This window comes from Delphinus delphis, chromosome 18 (assembly GCF_949987515.2).
Source record: "Delphinus delphis chromosome 18, mDelDel1.2, whole genome shotgun sequence".
Lineage (NCBI taxonomy): Eukaryota > Metazoa > Chordata > Mammalia > Artiodactyla > Delphinidae > Delphinus > Delphinus delphis.
The window spans coordinates 5044275-5066414 of record NC_082700.1 but is presented as its reverse complement, the minus strand read 5'-3'; the positions used below and the strand labels follow the sequence as shown (position 1 = coordinate 5066414).

The window sequence follows — 22140 nt, the reverse complement described above, 5'->3', positions numbered from 1 at the left end:
TTTCACAACCCCCATTGATTGATACTATATAATTTGTGTGGGTGGGGGTGGTAGTGGTAACAGTAGCATTCTCCATACACTTGGTTCATATGGAAAAGTGAGTCTTGAAAGCTATTCCTCCAAAAATGAAGTCATACACAAAAATTAACTGATCCAAGACCTAAATGTAAGAGCTAAAACTTTTAGAAGAAAATCAAGTGTAAACCCTCATGGCCTTGGCTTATGCAACAGATTAATCAATGGTTATCATAGATATGACACCAAAAACACAAGCAATAAAGACATAGAAACAATCAATGATAAACTTTTAGCCAGACTCAAGAAAAAAAGGGAGAGGGTCTAAATCAATAAAATTAGAAATGAAAAAAGGAGAAGCCACAACCAACACAACAGAAATATAAAGGACCGTAGAGACTACTACAAGCAACTCTGTGGCAATAAGGGACAACCTAGAAGAAATGGACAAATTCTTAGGAAAGGTGCAATCTCCCAAGACTAAACCAGGAAGATATAAAAAAATGAACAGACCAGTTACAAGTACTGAAATTGTATCTGTCATTAAAAAACTCCCAATAAACAAAAGTCCAGGACCAGATGGCTTCATAGGAGCATTCTATCAAACATTTAGACAAGAGTTAACACCTATCCTTCCAAAACTATTACAAAAAATTGCATTCTGTGAAGCCACCATCACCCTGATACCAAAATCAGACAAAGATACCACAAAAAAGGAAAATTACAGGCCAATATCACTGATGAACATAGACTCAAAAATCCTCAACGAAATACTAGCAAACTGAATCCAACAGTACATTAAAAGGATCATACACCATGATCAAGTGGGATTTATCCCAGGGGTGGAAGGATTTTTCAGTGTCCACAAATCAATCTGTGTGATACACCACATTAACAAATTGAAGGATAAAAATCATATGATCATCTCAATAGATGCAGAAAAAGCTTTTGACAGAATTCAACATCGATTTATGATAAAAACTCTCCAGAAAGTGGGCACGGAGGGAACCTACCTCAACATCATAAAGGCCATATATGACAAACCCACAGCTAACATCATACTCAATGGTGAAAAGCTGAAAGCATTTCCTCTAAGATCAGGAACAAGACAAGGATGTCCACTCTCGCCACTTTTACTCAACGTAGTTTTGAAAGCCCTAGCCACAGCAATCAAGAGGAGAAAAGGAAATAAAAGGAATCCAAATTGGAAAAGAAGTGAAACTGTCATTGTTTGCAGACGACATGACACTATACACAGAAAATCCTAAACGTGCTACCAGAAAACTACTACAGCTCACCAATGAATTCGATAAAGTAGCAGCATACAAAATTAATACACAGAAATCTGCTGCATTTCTATACACTAACAGTGAAAGATCAAAAAGGGGAATTAAGGAAACAATCCCAATTACCACTCCATCAAAAAGAATAAAAATACCCAAGAATAAACCTACCTAAGGAGGCAAAAGACCTGCACTCTGAAAAACAAGACACTGATGAAAGAAATCAAGGATGAGACAGATGGAAAGATATACCATGTCCTTGGATCAGAAGAATCAATACTGTCAAAGTGACTGTACTACCCAAGGCAATCAACAGATTCAGTGCAATTCCTATCAGATTACCAATGGCATTTTTCACAGAACAGTAAATTTTAAAATTTGTATGAAAACACAAAATGCCCCGAATAGCTAAAGCAATCTTGAGAAAGAAAAATGGAGCTGGAGGAAACAGGCTCCCTGACCTCAAACTATACTACAATGCTATAGTAATCACAACAGTGTGGTACTGGCACAAAAACAGAAATATAGATCAACGGAACAGGATAGCCCAGAAATAAATACACGCACTTATGGTCTGTTAATCTACAGATGGCCAAAAGGCATGTGAAAAGATGCTCAACGTCACTAATTACTAGATATCACCTCACACCAGTCAGAATGCCCATCATCAAAAAGTCTACAAATAATAAATGCTGGAGAGGGTGTGGAGAAAAAGGAACCCTCCCTACAGTGTTGTTGGGAATGTAAATTGGTACAACTACTATGGATAACAGTATGGAGATTCCTTTAAAAAATAAAAATGGAGCTACCATATCCTGCAATCCCATTCCTGGGCATGTATTTGGAGAACATCATAATTCGAAAAGATATGTGCACCCCGATATTCATATCAGCACTATTTATAATAGCCAACACATGGAAGCAACCTAAGTGTCCATCAACAGATGAATGGATAAAGAAGATGTGGTACATATTACAATGGAATATTACTCAGCCATTAAAAAGACGAAATAGTGCCAGTTGCAGCAACATGGATGGACCTAGAGATCATCATACTAAGTGAAGTCATACAGAGAAAGGCAAATATCATATGACATCAACTTATATAGGGAATCTAAAAAAAATACAAGTCAACTTATTTACAAAACAGAAACAGACTCACAGACTTTGAAAACAAACTTATAGTTACTGAAGGGGAAACATGGTGGGGAGGGATAAATTAGGAGTTTGGGATTACAGAACCCTTATAGCTCAGTAATAAAAGACAAATAACCCAATTTAAAAATGGGCAACTGATCTGAATAGACATTTCTCCCAAGAAAATACACAGATGGACAATAATCACTTGAAAAGATACTCAGTGACATTAGTTATTGGGAAATGCAAATTCATCGCTAGGATGAATATAGAAAAAAAAGACAATAACATTTGGCAAGGATGTAAACAAATCGAGACTCTCATATATTTGCCAGAGAGAATGTAAAACAGTACAACTGTGTTGTAAAACAGTTTAGCAGTTCTTCAGAAAGTTAAACAGTTGTCACATGACCCAGCAATTCCATTCCTAGTGAAATGAAAGCATGTTCACACAAAAACTTGTACGTGAAGGTTTATAGCAGTATTTTCCATAATAGCCAAAAAGTAAAAACATCCCAAATGTCCATTTACTGGTGAATGGATGAAGAGACTGTGATTTATCCATACAATGGAATATTATTTGGCCATAAAAAGGAATGAAATATTGACACATTGTACAATATAAATGAATCTTGGAAACATGCTAAGTAAAAGAAGCCAGTCAGAAAAGACCACATGATTCCATTTATATGAAATACCCAGAAAAGGCAAATCAATAGAGATGGAAAGTAGATTAGCAGTTGTTTAGGACTCAGGGAAGGGAACTGATTACTAATGGGTACAGGGTTTTGGGGGTGGTGATAAAAATTTTCTAAGAATGACGTGATGGCTGTACACCTCTGTGACTAGAAAGCCATAAAATTACAGACTTTAATTGCAAGGTGCACGGATGGTATCTCTAGAAGGCCTTTAAAAGTTATTTGTTCTGTTGTGGAATTTGAGGTAATTTTATTTCCTTCTTGTTATTTTATGTTTTCGAAGTTTTCTACAAAGAGAATGTTTTGCTTTAATAATCTGAAAAATGATGAATTGGGGGAGGATTTTCCGTGGGCTTTCTTAGTACAAACATTTGTGCTTCCTATAAAACTAATCCTTTTCCTTCCTAACCTTTTATATGAGCCTCATTGCTCTTTTTTATTATATTACTTGGCAGAGCAACAAAGACTAGTTTTCTTCTTCAAGCAGGACATGTTCAAATCACAAGTTTCATTTCTTTGTGTAGGCCCAAGGGTATCTTCTCTACATACTGAGATGATTGCGCTGAGTGAACTATGTAGGGCTGTCTAGATGTATAAAACCGTATCAGTATAAAGTAGAATATATTAAAAATTCCCTTCTAAGAGCAAAAGATCAAATCACTTTCTAATTGGAAGGAAGGGTAAGAAGAGAAATGAAGGTGCCCAGGGCCCATCCACAGCTATACCAGGGCTGAAGATGTGGACCCCCAACTGCATTCCAGAGCCTCGAGCCAAACCTTTTCCTACATATTATTACATTATTTAAAATTTTTGAATTGTTTAAAATTTTTGAATTGTTTTGGAGTGTTGTCCATGAATTGGATTTTTCCTCAGTATTCTAAGAATTATAAAGAGAAAAATGGTCTTTTCCCTTATTATGTCATCTGAATTTTTGGAACTAACCTTTGTTAATTAGTTTACAGATAACAGGATTTACAGGGAAGTAATCACTTGGTGGCTCATTTTTCTTGCTCCCTTATTTGAACAGGTGACATCTTGTTGAATATCAATGGCATCGATTTGACCAGTTTAAGTCACAGTGAGGCTGTGGCTATGCTGAAGGCCAGCGCCACGTCGCCCACGGTGGCCCTGAAAGCACTGGAGGTGCAGGTTGTAGAGGAGGCCGCCCATGGCCCAGATGAGCAGCCCAGCACTGTCAGCGAGAATGAGTATGATGCCAGCTGGTCCCCGTCATGGGTCATGTGGCTTGGGCTGCCCAGGTACTGCAGCTTTTCTGTTGTTTTATGGAAAATTGCAATTGCAATCTTCATTGGGGTATAGCACAGCAAATTAAGAACGAAGCTGAAAAGACTTACCTCTGTTTACAAAAATAAATAAAGCTATTCTGTTCATTCCTACAAAAGGCTCCCCAGTGGGCCAGCTATGAGATTGGGTGGTCAGTCTCTTGCTTAGAACAGCTTTACCAACATTCACTCTGATACATGCTTAGACTTATGTGCATTTTTTCACCGGAAAAAATAGGTCAAAGTGTGGGGCCTTTCCCTATCCCAGAAGTATTTCTAAAAGCCCTACTCTTCCTACAAAGGAGTGTAAAACTGAGTTTTTATTGGACATAAGAGTCTTTAGGCCACACCCTTGGTGTTCAAGCGTTACTGCTCTTGACCCCCTTTAGGAGGAGGTCACAGCTCATGACCGGCTCACCAGACAGGACATTCTGTAGTTGGTCGGTGTCTGGTCGTGAGACATTTTGGAACCTCCAGGTGGTAGTTGTGTAATTTGGTATTGAGGTAGAGAGGATGTGAATTACCATCTTCATTTGTTTCCAACTCAGTTTAGATTCTTATTGTACAGAAGAATCCTGAAACTGAAATATGATGAAACGTTTTGACTTTTACACTGGTATGAAAATGACTGATTCTTTAAGCAATAAGAATATGCCCGTTTCTGAGCCATCTAGCTTCATGTGGAATAAATTTATAATAACTAGCATTTATACAGTGCTATATGGTTTATAAAGTACTTTCAGATGAAGAATAACACAAAAAGCAAGGATACTATTGGATTTCATTTATTAATTTAACTTGCTGACTTGTCCTCTCAGTTAAAAGAAGAAGAAAAAAAAAGTAAGAGGGCATAAAACTGTAATCAGGGAACTCTAGGGCCCCTGTGGAGAGATTTTTCATGACAGAGATGATTAACTGCTTCATATGTTTAAAAACTGATTTTTTTCCCCATTAAAAAGTCAACATAGATTTAAATGGTTCCTATTCAACTCCTGCAGACATGCCATCTAAGTTGTGAGGTGTCAGCTGTCAGAAGGAACCTAACTGATCTTATTAAACACTCAGCCCAGAACTTTGTGTGTGAAGTTGTACCCTCATGCTGAGCAGTTCTGCCCAAGTGCCCAACTCCGCTGCTGCACAGGCCGAGACCAACGGCGTCCTGGAGAAACCCCCATGCTTCTTGTAGCTTTCCTTATTTGTTATTCCAGGCTAGTTTTGGGGTCAGTATCTCTTCCTTTGTTCAGAGCATTTTCTGATGTGCCAGGAAGAATAACAAAGATTTTAGATGAGAAATGCACAGGATAGTACAAGGCAATCTACAGAGTCGATGCAATCCCTATCAAATTACCAATGGCATTTTTCACAGAACTAAAAAAATTTAAAAATTTGTATGGAAACACAAAAGACCCCAAATAGCCAATCCTGAGACGGAAAAATGGATAAGTGATCAAGATGGCGAAGTAGTAGGACGTGAAGCTCACCACCTCCCACAAATACATCTACATGTGGAACAATTCTCACAGAGTATCTACTGAATGCTGGCAGAAGACCTCAGACTGCTGAAAGGGCAAGAAAATCTTCACATAACCAGGTAGGACAAAAGAAAGAGAAAAAGAAAGTGAGACAGGAATCAGGACAGGACCTGTGCCCCTGGGAGGGAGCTGTGAAAGAGGAAAGGTTCCTGCATCCTGGGAGGCCCCCTCACCAGCGGGAAGATTAGCCAGGACAGAAGGGGAGCTTCAGAACCTCAGAGGAGAACGCAGCAGCTGGTTTTATGGCAGCCAGAGCAGTGGGAAGACTGCACAGATGGTCAGTGCCACCACCCTGCACTCCCCAGCCTGAGACACATGTCTGCCCGTACAGGTGGATGCTGGAACTTGGCCTTTGGAGATCAGACCTGGGGAGAGGACTGGGGTTGGCTGTGCAGAAACAGCCGTGGGGGGTGGGGGGCTGACATCTACTGTGACTGCACCTGAGGGTATACATGGAGGAAGCCTGGGCCACCTCGGAGGCCAGGCACCATTGTTTGGGTGCACAAGGGGAGGGGCAGGACCTTGCACTGTAGCCTTTTCCCCTGTGTGTGTGCTCAGAGGTCAGGACACTGCCTGCACGGGCTCCAGGAGCAGTAGCAAGCCGCCTCCTGCCCAGATGCCAGGAGAAGTCACAAGCCACTGCCACGTCCCTCCTGGACTACAGGAGTGGTCATGAGCTACCTCTGCTCCCATTGTGTGCTCCAGGGGTGAGGCTGAGCTGCCACCACCACCCAGAATCCCAGGACCAGGCATCAGCACACTCCCTATCAAGGGGATAATGATCAGCACATGCTGAGGAAATAGGCGACATGCATCCATACTAAAAACCACCCTCGCACCAAGTATATTAAACCCACACACGCTACACAGCAACGCCCCTAAATATAAATAGCGCTCCAAGGCCACAGAGTAAGAGATATATGACTAAATATAAAAAATACAATATAAGAAATGTAAGTAACATGAAGGAGCAGAGGAACCACTCCCAATTAAATGACCAAGAGAATTCCCCAGAAAGAACAAACAATGAAACAGACCTCTTCAGTATTTTCATTATCTCCTTGTTGAAATGGGTGTCTATTAGACTGAAGGAATGAAGAAAGGCTGTGGACAGAAATGCAGAGTACTGTAAAAATGAGCCAGAAACTATAAAGAGGAACCAAGAAAAATAAGAAAACTCATTTGCAGAGATGAAAGCTGAGCTAAAGGCAATGAACAACAGAATGAATAAGGCAGAAAAACGAATAAGTGACCTGGAAGGTAGAATAATGAAAATCACCCAATCAGGACAGCAGACAGAAAACCAAACGAAAAATAATGAAAGCAATATAAGAGACGTATGGGATAAAGTGGGCCAATCTACTTATAATAGGAATTCCAGAAGGGGAAGAAACAGAAAAGGGGACCGAAATGTATTTGAAAAAATTGTGGCTGAAAACCTCCCAAACCTAAAGAAGGAAACAGATATCCAGGTACAGGATAAACAAGATAAACCCAAACAGACCTATACCAAGACATATTATAATAAAAATGGCACAAGTTAAAGAGAAGATTCTAAAGGCAGCAAGAGAAAAAGAGTTAATAATAAAGGAAGCCCCCATAAGGCTATCAGCTGATTTCTCTACAGAAACATTGCAGGCCAAAACAGAGTAGCAAGATTTCAAAGTCCTGAAAGGGAAAAATATGCAACCTAGGATGCTCTACCCAGCAAGATTATCATTTAGAATAGGAGAGATAAAGAATTTCTCAGACAAGCAAAAACTAAAAGAATACAGCAATACTAAACCTATCCTAAAGGAAATATTGAAAGGTCTTCTCCAAATGAAAAAGAAGAATCTATAGAAAAGAAAGCCACAAGTGGAAAGTAAATCACTTAAATAAGCCAGTACACAGATAAAAAAAAAAATTCTGTGAAAGTGATGATAAACACAATGAACAGCAAAAGGATGAACATGAAGATGTAAAAGAGGACACCAGAATCATAAAACGTGGGGGAGGAGAGTAAGAAAATGTAACTTTTTTTTCCTAGAATGTGTTTGGCAGTCATAATATAGGCTCAATCTAAGGCAAATAGATACAGGAAGGGGGTAACATACTTGAAAAACAGGGTTAACCACAAATCTAAAGTATACAATAGATTCACAAAAACCAAAGAGAACATAAGTATAATACAAAAGAAAATCATTAAACCACTAAAGAAAAAGGGACAAAGAAGAAGTATAAAACCAATGAGAAAACAAGGTTTAAAATGGCAGTAAATACGTATCTATCAATAATTACCTTAAATATCAATGATTAAATGCTCCAATCAAAAGACACAGAGTAGCAGATTGGATTAAAAAAAAAAAAGAGCCCACAATATGCTGCCTACAGGAGACCCACTTTAGGGCAAAGGACACATACACTGAAAGTGGGGGAATGGAAAAAGATATTTCACGCAAATGGAAATGGCAAGAAAGCGGGGGTTGTAATACTCAGACAGACTAGACTTTAAAACAAAGGCCGTAAAGAAAGATAAAGAAGGACACTATATAATGATAAAAGGATCAGTACAAGAAGAGGATTTGACACTAATCAACATATATGTATGTACCTATTGTAGGAGCACCCAAATACATAAATACTAACAAACAAAGGGAGAAATGGACAGGAATACAATAACAGTAGGAGACTTTAACACCCCACTCACATCAGTGGACAGATCTTCTAGACAGAAAATCAGTAAAGCAATAAAGATCCTAACTGATAGAACAGAACAGTTAGACTTCATTTATATATTCAGGACATTACAACCAAAAAAAACCCAGAATACACAATTCTTTTCAAGTACACATGGAACATTCTCTAGGATTGACCACATACTAGGGCAAAATACAAGCCTCATCAAATTTAAGAGTATAGAAATTATCTGAAGCATCTTTTCTGACCACAATGGCATGCAACTAGGAATTAACCACAGAAAAAGAAATGAGGGGGGAAAAATGGTTACATGGAGACTAAACAATATGCTACTAAAAAACCAGTGGGTCAACGAGGAAATTAAAAAATACCTTGAGATAAATTACAATGAAAACAACCATACAATATCTACGGGATGCAGCAAAAGCAGTTCTCAGAGAGAAGTTCATAGCAATACAGGCCTTCATCTCAAACAACCTAATAAAAGAATAAGAAGGACAAACAAAACCTAAAATCAGCAGGAGGAGGAAATAATAAAGATCGGAGGGGAAATCAATAAAATAGAGATTAGAAGAACAATAGAAAAATAATCAGTAAAACTAAGAGCTGGTTCTTTGAAAGGATCTGGCCAGGCTCACCAAGAAGAAAAGAGAAAGAACCCAAATATCCAAAATAAGAAATGAAGAAGGAGACATAACAATAGTGCAGAAATACAAAAACCATAAGGGAATACTATGAACAATTATATGCCAACAAATTCAACAACCTAGAAGAAATGGACAAGTTTCTAGAAACAAACAGCCCACCAAAACTGAATCAAGAAGAACTAGGTAATCTGAACAGAGCAGTCACTAGAAATAGAATCTGCAATTTTAAAGTTCACTACAAACAAAAAGTCCAGGACCCAGATGGCTTCACAGGCGAATTCTACCAAACATACAAAAAGGAACTTATACCAATACTTCTCAAACTCTTCCAGAAAACTGAAGAGAAGAGAACACTCCCAAAGACATTCTATAAAGCTATCATCACGCTGATACCAAAACCAGAGAAAGACACGACCGGAAAAGAAAACTACAGGCCAGTATCTTTGATGAATATAGATGCAGAAATTCTCAAGAAAATAACACATAAGATCATACACTATGACCAAGTGGGACTCACCCCAAGTTCGCAAGGATGGTTCAACATAAGCAAATCAATCAATGTGATATACCACATCAACAAAAGACAAAAACCACGTAATCATCTCAACAGATGGAGAAAAAGCATTTGACAAAATTCAACATCCACTCATGATTAAAAAAAAAAAACTCTTACAAAAGTGGGTATAGAGGGAACATATCTCAATATAGTAAAAGCTATTTATGACAGACCCACAGCCAATATAATACTAAATGGTGAAAAGCTGAAAGCCTTCCTGCTAAAATCTGGAACAAGACAAGGATGCCCACTTATCTCTTCTATTCAACATAGTGTTGAAAGTCCTAGCCTCAACAATCAGACAAGAAAAAGAAAAGGTATCCAAATTGGAAAGGAAGAGGTAAAATTGTCATTATATGCAGATGATATGATACTATATGAGAAAAACTCCACACAAAAACTACTAGAACTGATCAACAAATTCAGCAAGTTAGCAGTATACAAGATTAACATTCAGAAATCAGTTGCATTTCTTTACACCAACAATGAACTATCAGAAAGGGAATGTAAAAAACAATATCTTTTAAAATTGCACCCCCCAAAATAAAATACTTAGGAATGAACCTGACCAAGGAGGTGACAGACTTATACCCTGAGAACTATAAAACATGAATAAAGAAACTGAAGATGACTCAAGGAAATGGAAAGATATCGATTGGAAGAATATTGTTAAAATGGCCATACTACCCAAAGCAATCTACATATTTAATGCAATCCCTATCAAATGACATTTTTCACAGAACTAGAATAATCTAAAATTCATATGGAACCATAAAAGACCCAGAATTGCCAAAATAATCCTGAAGAAAAAGACAAAGCAGAAGGCATAACCCTCCCAGACTTCAGACAGTACTACAAAGCTACAGTAATTAAAACAGGGTGGTACTGGCACAAAAACAGACATATGGATCAATGGAACAGAATAGAGAGCCCAGAAATAAACCCATACACCTACAGTCAATTAATCTTTGACAAAGGAGGCAAGAATACACAATGGAAAAAGAGTCTCTTCAGCAAGTGGTGTTGGGAAAGTTGGACAGCCGCACGTAAATCAATGAAGATACACCATACACAGGTCTCGCCATACACAAAAATAAACTCAAAATGGCTTAAAGACTTAAACATAAAACATGACATCATAAAACTCCTAGAAGAGAACGTATGCAAAACTTTCTCTGATGTAAATCATACCAGTGTTTTCTTAGGTCAGTCTCCCAAGGCAATAGAAATAAAAAAAAAAAACAAATGGGAACTAATCAAACTTAGCGAACTTTTGCACAGCAAAGGAAACCATAAACAAAAAGACAACCTACAGAACAGGAGAAAATATCTGCAAATGGTGTGACCTACAAGGCCTTAATTTACAAAATATATAAGCAGCTCACAAGTCAACAACAACAACAACAAAAGAACCCAATTAAAAAATGGACAGAAGACCTAAATAGACATTTCTCCAAAGATGACATACAGATGGCCAATAAGCACATGAAAAGATGCTCAACATCGCTAATTATAAGAGAAATTCAAATCAAAATTACAATGAGGTATCACCTCACACCAGTCAGAATAGCCATCATTAAAAAGTCTACAAACAATAAATCCTGGAGAGGGTGTGGAGAAAAGGGAACCCTCTTGCCTTGTTGGTGGGAATGTAAATTGGTACAACCACTATAGAAAACAGCATGGAGGTTCCTTAAAAAACTAAAAATAGAGCTACCATATGATCCAGCAATCCCACTCCTGGGCATATATCTAGAGGAAACTGTAATTCAAAAAGAGACAGGCACCCCAGTGTCCACTGCAGCACTATTTACAATAGCCAAGACACAGAAGCAACCTAAATGTCCTGGACAGAGGAATAAAGATGTGGTACATGTATACAATGGACTACTACTACTCAGCCTTAAAAATAAGAATGAAATAGTGCTATTTGCAGCATCATGGATGGACCTAGAGATTATCATACTAAGCGAAGTCAGACAGAGAAAGACAAATATCATATGACATCACTTATATGTGGAATCTAAAATATGACACAAATAAACCTATGTATGAAACAGACTCACAGACATAGCAAACACACAGGTGGTTGCCAAGGGGGAGGGGATTGGGGGAAGGGTGGAATGGGAGGTTAGGGTTAGCAGATGCAAGCTTTTATATATAGAATGGGTAAACATCAAGGTCCTACTGTATAGCACAGAGAACTAGTCAGTATCCTACAATAAACCATAATGGAAAAGACTACAAAAAATTATATATATGTAAAACAATCACTTTGCTGTACAGCAGAAATAAACACAACACTGTAAATCAACTATACTTCAATTTAAAAATATACTGATTAAAAAAAAAGAGCTGGAAGAATCAGACTCCCTGACTTCAGCCTATACTACAAAGCTACAGTCATCAAAACAGTATGATACTGATATAGATCAATGGAACAGGATAGAAAGCCCAGAGATAAACACATGCACATATGGTCACCTTATTTTTGATAAAGGAGGCAAGAATATACAATGGAGAAAAGACAGCCTCCTCAATAAGTGGTGCTGGGAAAACCAAACAGCTACATGTAAAGTAATGATATTAGAACATTCTCTAACACCATACACAAAAATAAACTCAAAATGGATTAAAGACTTAAATGTAAGGCTAGATACTTTAAAACTCTAAAGGGAAAACACAAGCAGAATACTCTTTGACATAAATCACAGCAATATCTTTTTGGATCCACCTCCTAGAGTAATGAAAATAAAAGCAAAAATAAACAAATGGGACCTAAATAAACTTAAAAGCTTTTGCACAACAAAGGAAACTATAAACAAAATGAAAAGACAACCCACAGAATGGGAGAAAATATTTGCAAACGATGTGACTGACAAGGGATTAATCTCCAAAATATACAAATAGCTTATGCAGCTCTGTATTAAAAAAAAAAAAACCCAATTTAAAAAATGGGCCGATCTAAACAGACATTTCTCCAAAGAAGACATATGGATGGCCAAATAGCACATGAAAATAGGCTCAGAATTGCTAATTATTAGAAAAATGCAAATCAAAATTACAATGAGGTATCACCTCACACCAGTTAGAATAGCCATCATTAAAAAGTCTACAAACAATAAATGCTGGAAAGGGTGTGGAGAAAAGGGAACCCAACAACACTGTTGGTGGGAATGTAATTGGTACAACCACTATGGAGAACAGTATGGAGGTTCCTTAGAGAACTAAAAACAGCTACCATACGATCCAGCAATCCCACTCCTGGGCATATATCCAGAGAAAACCATAATTCGAAAAGATACAGGCACCCCAATGTTCACTGCAGCTCTGTTTACAATAGCTAAGACATGGAAACAACCTAAACGCCCATCGACAGAGGAACAGTTAAAGATGTGGTACGTGTATACAATGGAATACTACTCAGCCATAAAAAGAGTGAAATAATGCCCTTTGCAGCCACATGCATGGACCTAGATAGAGATTATCATACTAAGTGAAGTCAGACAGAGAAAGACAATTATCATACGTCACTTATATGTGGAATCTTAAAAAAATGATACAAATCAACTTATTTACAAAACAGAAACAGAGTCATGGACTTCGAAAACACACTTCCAGTTACCAAAGGGAAACATGGTGGGGAGGGATAAATTAGCAGTTTGGGGTTAACATAAACACACTACTACATATAAAATAGATAACCAACAAAGACCTACTGTATAGCACAGGGAACTCTATGCAATATTCTGTAATAACCTATATGTGAAAAGAATCTGAAAAAGAATGGATATGTATATATGTATAACTGAATCACTTAGCTGTACACCTGAAACACAATACTGTAAATCAACTATATTCCAATATAAAGTTAAAAAATAAATACACAGGATAGTAAAACCTGTTTTTGAGCCCACCTGTGTCAAAAGAATACCTGTCAATAAACAGCCGCTGTTCTGTGGATTCTCGGAGGTCTCTATTGTATGCAAACCCGTACTCAGCAACTGTGGGTCACAGGGGCCGCCACCTAGGGTAGCAGCTCTGGTTTTCCTAAGAGGGAGGCTCTTCCACTATGATTTGCTGGGTGTACCAGACAACTGCTCATCTGTGTTTTGTTTTTTTGCAGAAGATTCAGAATAATGAAAACAACCTGCACTGTCCTAAAATATCAGGCCACTGTGTGGGACTCTTCTGCATCCCAGGAGCCTTTTTAAATGCTGATCACTGAGCTAAGAAAGTAGACCAGATGAGAAGTTCTAGCATGTTGTTTATTGCTCCCCAACAATGATGCACGTAACATGGTGTGTAGTTATAACAAACGTGAACAGGCTATAAAAAGCCTTCCCACTAATTTTTCTTGATTTCTGTTTTTGTTTATAGTGCCCTTCACAGCTGCCATGATATAGTTTTGCGAAGAAGTTACTTGGGAAGCTGGGGCTTCAGTATCGTTGGTGGATATGAAGAAAACCACACCAATCAGCCTTTCTTCATTAAAACCATTGTCTTGGGAACTCCTGCTTATTACGATGGAAGATTAAAGTGAGTCTTGTTATGTTTAATGATGTACTTTGTGTTTATTCTAGACTGGGGTCAGCTCCAAATCCAGCCTGATGTCTGTTTTTATAAAGTTTTATTGGAACATGCCCACGCTCACTCGTTTGCGTATCACCATGGCTGCTTCCGAGCCACGACGGCAGAGCTGAGTGGCTGTGACAGAGACCGGTGATTCGCAGAGCCTGAGATATTGATCTACCATCTGGCCCTTTACAGAACGGTTTGCCAGCCCCGGTCTAGATTGAAGCACCTTTACCATCTTGGCACTCATAGGTTCAGTGCCTGTTATTAGATTAACAAAATAAAGCTGAGTCGTTTGGGCACATTGTGACATGACAACTTGCTCTGAACACTTGGGTCCGGTCCTGTCATTAGGTAACTTTTTCTCTGCAGCACTTATGTCAGCCTAACATTCAATTTATGCAAGTCCACATGGGAGGGATTTTGTGCATTTCTTGCTGTATCCCTGGCGGCCACCACAGGGCCTTGTGTATATAGTAAAGTCTTTGTCAACACTGGATGGGTGATGTGCGGGCCAGGCGCAGGACTAGGCGCTGGGCACGGGTTACTGAATCTTCTTAGTAACCTGTGAGGTAAGTGCTGCTGTGGTTCCTATTTTATACGCAAGATAACTGAGGCTTCGACAGGTTAAAAACCTGCCCACAGTCGAACAGCTGGAAGTAGTTGACAGTGATTTAAACCAGGACCGTGTGGCTCAGAGCCTTTGCCATTCAGCCCCGCTACTGTCACCACTGGGCAAAAAGTATTCTCTCAATCTCTGTGCCGCCTCTTTTTCAAAGCTCCGGCACGTTGAGAAGAAAGAGGTCTTATATCAAGAGATTACACAAGCAGAGGAGATGGGTGACCAAGTTCTTAGTGCCTAGTTTTGGATGAAAGAAACGGTTCTTAAAAAGTGGATGCTGACAGCCTCGTCAGCGTGCTGCACAAATGGGGAGTTTACACTGTTTGCAAACACAGAGTGACAGCTCAAGAATATTGGGACAAGCCGATCAGGGTTAGTGTGCTGCAGATCAGGCTTACCCTGACACAGATGGAAAAACATCATTATTTTAGGAGGAAAGAGGAATGGGGGGATGACTTAACTGTTCTCTTAGCCAAGTTACTCAGCCAGTCTGGGTCTCATGCAAATTATAAACTAACTTCCACTTACTTCCAAAAAGAAACTGAAGTAGCTCACAGTAAAGTAGCATATTTGTATTCACACTAAAGACTAAAAATCATAAAGGCTAGAAAGGTCTTCGGACTCATCATCCATTTGTGGTAATTCGCCTTGGAGGACAGTGAGCATGCGTAGCTGACAGAGGAGGTGCGGGTCTTATTCTCAATTTAATTGAGCCCTCGAATGTATGAGCGGTAAGGATGAACAATGAAAATCAGCAGCACCGTCCAAATGTATCATCTGGTATTTTTAAAAGAGGCAGCAGGGGCTTCCCTGGTGGCGCAGTGGTTGAGAGTCCGCCTGCCGATGCAGGGGATGTGGGTTCATGCCCCGGTCCAGGAAGACCCCACATGCCGCGGAGCGGCTGGGCCCGTGAGCCATGGCCGCTGAGCCTGCGCGTCCGGAGCCTGTGCTCCGCAATGGGAGAGGCCACAGCAGTGAGAGGGCCGCGTACCACAAAAAAAAAAAAAAAAAAAAAAAGGCAGCAGATTTATTCTCTTAACTATATGTTGCTTAAGCTTATATGAAAATTATTCTGCTTGCCCTTAAAATCATCTACCAGTTAGAGGAGAGGCTGGCAAGGGGTGTCCTTGATTGGCAAGGGAAAGCCAACACAGGCTTAAAAATCACCCCAGATGTCTCTCAAAGTAAACTGTAGCCTACTCATCGACAGTGGTTAAGTGTGGTTTTCCTGCGAAGCAAGTCCCGGGATAACAGTTTCAGAATCACAGAAACAGTGACTGTCTCTGTCTGTCGTTGTGCAGGTGTGGAGACATGATCGTGGCCGTAAACGGCCTGTCGACCGTGGGCATGAGCCACTCGGCGTTGGTCCCCATGCTGAAGGGGCAGAGGAACAAAGTCACACTGACAGTGGTCTGCTGGCCTGGCAGCCTGGTGTAGACTCTGAAGTTGGTTTTAAGTCAAACATCTTCCTTTCTTTAGGGCTTGGAAAGAAAACCCTTTGGTTTTGTCGAGTTTCTGTTTGTAAGGGGCTGCAGACACAGCTGGGTATACGCAGGGTCAAAACCACTAGGCTCGTCTTTTGTTATTGAAATGTTTCCTTCCATTTGCCAGCTCAGTGCCCGTCTTCCACTAACCCTTGTGAGACCACATTTTCAGAATTCAGATTCTCAGCTGTCACAATGTGAGCTATAATAAAGAATGAAGTCCGCCCAAACTGTGAGCCAGCCGGCTGGGTCAGATGACTTCTGGTGGCTCTGTTTTCACTAACTGAGTCAGAAAATGAGTTCCACGTGCCCAAGACGGGCAGCACGTGCTGCCCCTGGAGCGGCAGTGCCGGGAACGGATGCGTTTGGAGTTTGGATAAGGCTTTCCCAGTTTACACGGTGCCACATTTCAAAACTTCATGCTGTTTATAAGGGGATTTTTCTGGCTTATTTTATTTCTGCTTTAATCTCAGTACTCATAGATGAAGACATTAAGTCTGAGACCCCTAAAGAGATGTTTTAAAAATAATGTACCATTATTAGAATAGTAGAGAATAAAAGATAACACTATCCAGTGACAAAGGAATTTGGAGATAATTATAGTTTACAGCTGGAGATGGTAAAAGCCGCAGTTACTTGCACAGTCCAAACGCATTAAAGAGTCATTTCCAAGAGGATGTTTTGTTAGGTAGGAAAATTTTGAAGCAGTTTTTGCTAAAAATCGTTTTCTAGTGTTTGTATTATGCTCCTATCAGCAAACTTGGCTGGAAATGTTTCTGTGATTCATGCAATTAGATGATAAAAATGAAACCAGATTGCTGTTAAATGCACATTCATATATATCACAGCTAAGTAGAAGACACACCTTTTTTACTTTATTCTCAAGTGTTTTAGAAACCGTTATTTTTCCCCATTATTTCTTTACTTAGTTATTTCAGGAAAAATTCTGAAAGATACTAACATGTGAAACCTGCTATACCAGATTTTAAAAACACTTTTCAGTCAGTCCTTCTTGGTCACTAGACTATCTCATGCTTTTTGAAATGTTTTTGAAAACTGACCAGCCCATTTTGTTTGTCTTTTAACCATCACAGTTGTCCATTGGAAGCACACATAAAGAAGTGAATAAGAGGAAAGTCTTTACCTTATGAATATTATGCATACTTGAAAAAAGTTTCATTTAGAAATCTAGTTCAGAATCTGAGCTAATACAAGTGACCTCTAATAAATGGTGTTGATGGTCAGAGAATGTATTTCAGAATACTACAGCATATTATGAAGCATGACCACTTTATTTCAAAACTTAGCAGTTGCCTTGCTGGGGTTTATTGTTTCTGTAGCGTGTCACAGATTATTCCAGTGAGTTTTTTAACGATTGTTTTTAAACATATCTCTTGACTAAATAAGAAATGGCAACAATAATCATTACTGACTTGTTCAACCCCTCAGCGACACTGTATGATCAGCAGTTAACCAAGAGGCAGTGGAATGCCCTATGCAGTATATTACTGTTATGTGATGATGGGCTTTTGAAGCAACTTGATATTGAAATGCTTTGTTATTCTAATTGACATAGAACAAGTTTTTTTTCCTGCTCCCCAAATAGAATTTTGTAGCCTACTTTGCTATTTTTTAAAACATTTTGTAAGAATGCATCATTCTTGGGGAGTGGTCACCCATCAACAAATATCCTAACTGCCACTTTGTTACAAATAAAATGCTTACAGCGAACCTGGTGATAAAATGAATATTTTGAAAGACGACTTTTTTTCAATATTATTTTTATCATGGAAATCTTGAAATCAGTTTAAGCTAATTTGGTTTTATTATAAAAGACTGTAGCTGTTGGTCAGAATGATATTTGGTGATGGAAACTTGTTCATAATTTATTGATACTGTCGAAATATTTGAATTCTCTCATTTTAAGCTTAGATATTTTGATTTGTTCTGTGCCTTCAGTTTAAATTACTTCAGGATTTTTCAGATGTGTTTAAATAATGGTGTGATAATCATTTAGGATGGAAATAAAAATCATCCTTTCCGTAAGAGCGACATTGTCTCTTTTCCTGCACAGCAGATGCTGACTCATGTGTGGTCCTTATCTTTGTTCGTGGCATTTTGTCATCGCTACGGTATCCCAAGCTTGAAAACTTGGGATCACGAATCCATCTCCTAATTCTCACTGCTGTAGGCAGAACACAGGTGATCCCTACTGCCACTCGGGATCTTAGCCTGTGCAGGACCTCTAGACGGTGGCCACTGAGGACCAGAAATGTGACTAGTGCCACGTGTTGACATGCTAATACCTTGGACATATTGGGCTGTATAAAGTTATTGATTTGACCAGTTTTTTACTTTAATGTGGTTACTAGAAAACTAAATCACCTCTATGGCTCACCTTGCATTTCTCTGGGACGGCAGCACTGGTTTCCTCAACTGCACCTACCAGGCAGTCCTGACACTGGGATTTCTGTTCTTGTAGAGCTTTGCTCACTCCCTGCATTAAAAAAAAAAAAAAAAGTTTTAGTTGAAAGTTAGCTCCCAATTTCCTAGTAAGTTAAGCTCAACCCAAGGCCTCTGGTCCAACCCCAATCAGGATTTCCACAGCCCGGGAGGTCCATGCACCTCCACACACACTGGTAGCGTTCCCTCCCATGCCCCTGCGGTGCTTTCCCTTCCCTGCACGTTCACGTGGTCCCGTGTCTGGAGGCAGAGCTTGAGCGCCGCCCCTCTTGCCTCCACTCCGCACTTTCAGGAGAATGATCCTCCTTATGGTGAATCTCAGCGGGCCTTTATACCGGACTTCATTTTGGCTCCCATCACCTACTTCTGTCATAGTTCTAAGTACCGTCTCTGATTGCCACCTTGCCATTCTGAATACCACTGATGCCCTGGGTCTGTAGCTCCCAGTCTGTAGACTAAGCATCCTGTTGCTTTAGGGCCCCTAAATCTCAGTTCTGCAAAACTGAACTTTCCCAAGCCTCTGCCTACTTCCACTCTTTCGATCCAGACTCTCATGACAGCAGAGTAACCTTCCTAAACCCCAACCCTGTGTGCAGGTCTTCGGCAGTTCCACGTCATCTGCACAGCAGCTCAGCACCGCGTGGAAGGCCCCTCACGACCTGGTCCCACCTCCCCTGCCTCTCTTCTAAACCACCACCCACCCCCTGCCCTCCTGGGTCTCCGTGGCTGGCTTGGCTCAAGTGACATCACCTCCTTGAGAAATCATTATCGAGCTCTCAGGGCAAACACCCTTCTCCTCCTAAAAGATTTTATTACATTGCATTTTTATGGTCATGATGTGTGCTAGGACAACTTGTCAGGTAGATGCTTGAATACCAGTTTCAAACAGTTTTTAAAACCAGACATTAAATATCAGATTCTGCACCTCCTGAAGAACCCAGGGTATCCCAGAGAGAGAAGCTAGGCCTCCTGTGCTTTTCTGTTCCAGGGTCACATCCAGGACACGTGACCACCAGCTGTCACATCTCCTTAGGTCTTCCTTGGCTGTGAGGCCACTTTCTCAGACTTTCCTTGTTTCCGAGGATCTTGACAGTGTTGAAGAGGATGGACGGGGACACTGCAGGACGCGCTCTATCGGCGTTCGTCTCCTGTTCCTCATGATTAGACTGGGATTATGGGCTTGGGGGAGGAAGAGCGCCGTTCTCCTCTTGTCATCTCGAGGGCACGCACTGTCCACAGGATTTATGACCACTGATGCTGCCCGTGACCACCCGGCCCACGTGTGTCCGGCTTCTCCACAGTGAAGTACTCTTCTGTCTAACCCTCCCGCTCCACCCAAAAGCTCTGTCCCCTCTGCACTGTCGACTCCGGCCACCCCTGCAGTCTAACGTGACCACCAGACTGCGGTTCCTCCAATTAGTCATGACTGTGATTGTTCCGAACAGTCAAGATTTGTTTAGATTTCGTTTCTGAACTACGTGAAATACAGAACAACTGACACCAGCAGAGTTTGTAGTCGTTCTTACTACGATAATATCCCGCAAGGAGCATGTGGAGAAGAGTTATTGACACCCCCATGTTCACTGCAGCGTTGTTCACAATAGCCAAGATCTGGAAACAACCTACATGTCCATCAATGGATAAAGACGTGGTGTATGTAAACGATGGAATACTGTTTAGCCGTAAGAAATCAATCCTGCCATGTGGGACAACATGGATGGACCTGGAGGGCATCATGCTAAATTAGATAAGTCAGAGAGAAGGACAGGGCTTCCCTGGTGGCGCAGCGGTTGAGAGTCCGCCTGCCGATGCAGGGGACGCGGGTTCGTGCCCCGGTCCGGGAAGATCCCACATGCCGCGGAGCGGCTGGGCCCGTGAGCCATGGCCGCTGAGCCTGCGCGTCCGGAGCCTGTGCTCCGCAACGGGAGAGGCCGCAACAGTGAGAGGCCCGCGTACCGCAAAAAAAAAGAAGGACAAATACCAAACCATCTCATGTGTGGAATCTTAAAACAGATTGCTGGTTTGCCAGAGGTGTGGGGGGCAGGGGGTTGAATAGGTGAAGGGGATCAAAAGGTACAAACTTCCAGTTATAAAATAAGTCATGAGGATGTAAAGTACAGCGTGGGGACTACAGTTGATACTGCATTGCCTATTTGAAAGGTGCTGAGGAGTAGATCTTAAAAGTTATCACGAGAAAAAAAACGTTCTAACTGTATGGTGACGATGTTAGCAAGACTCACTGTGGTCATTCTGCAATGTATGCAAGCGTCAAATCTTGCACACCTGAAGCTAATGTTGTAAGTCAATTATACCTTTAAAAAACGTGTGGGAAACAGGCCAGAGTGGGATTAAAGGCAACTTATTGACCTAAACGAGCTGGGGGCTGTGCTGCAGCCCAGATGTCGGGGGAGGTTTCATAAAAGTGTGGGATGCAGCGCCGTCCTCACCATCCTGCTGCCAGTTTCCAAGCTGTCTGGAGTCACTAAAGCAGTTTTTCATTTTCCAGAGGGGAAAAAAGGGAGTTGCAGAGATCACTGTCAGCAACTTATCCAGAGCAAACACAGCTTGTGTTAAACCCAGAGATAGCTCCCATAGGAAGAGTTGGGAGGCGGATCTGGGGGGTTCGTTTTCTCAGGACACTGCGCCACGTGAGCTGGTTTTCAGACAGCGCAGCCCTCCCTCACAGCTGTCGCACTTTTCTCCCTACAAAACCACGGCTACAACTTCCTGATTTCCATTCTTTTGCGTATTAAAGTGGGCTGCTGCTTTATTGCTCAGATACTTGAGACTTTAGTCAGATAAATGGATGGTTAAAGTTAAATGTGAAGTTAACCAACCTGGATAGCTTCCAGGGTTACCTCACCCGTTCATCATGCCTGAAGGTCTCGTCGGACCGTAGAGTAAAAACCCCATTCGTTGATAGTTTGTTGTTGTTGTTGTTGTTGTTGGCTGCACCACGCACGGGGCATGTGGGATCTTGGTTCCCCAGCCAGGGATCGAACCCCCGCTCCCTGCCGTGGAAGCACGGAGTCCTAACCACTGGACTGCCAGGGAAGTCCCTCCCCATTCGTTCAGATTTAACTGACTTGCAGTATTAAAGCTAAGAGCTGAAGTAAGATATTCTTAAAGTGCCAAGTGAAGTCAAGGTATTAAATAAACGGAGAGT

General features: G+C 40.6%; 1 protein-coding gene across 6 annotated transcripts in view; it reads left to right on the top strand.

The window, feature by feature from the left end:
- The window catches only part of LNX2 (ligand of numb-protein X 2), a 306755-nt gene extending 287910 nt beyond the window's left edge, over window positions 1-18845 (top strand). For 5 of the 6 annotated variants that reach the window (XM_059995924.1, XM_059995923.1, XM_059995927.1 and 2 more), the window contains 3 exons: window positions 4161-4392; window positions 14211-14369; window positions 16329-18845. In XM_059995924.1, the coding sequence (XP_059851907.1) occupies window positions 4161-4392; window positions 14211-14369; window positions 16329-16464 (527 nt within the window). In that variant the 3' untranslated portion in view covers window positions 16465-18845. Of the gene's footprint in view, window positions 1-4160; window positions 4393-13956; window positions 14370-16328 lie in introns of those variants that run through there. The other variant, XM_059995926.1, reaches the window with a different exon arrangement.
- Window positions 18846-22140: the final 3295 nt, after the last annotated feature.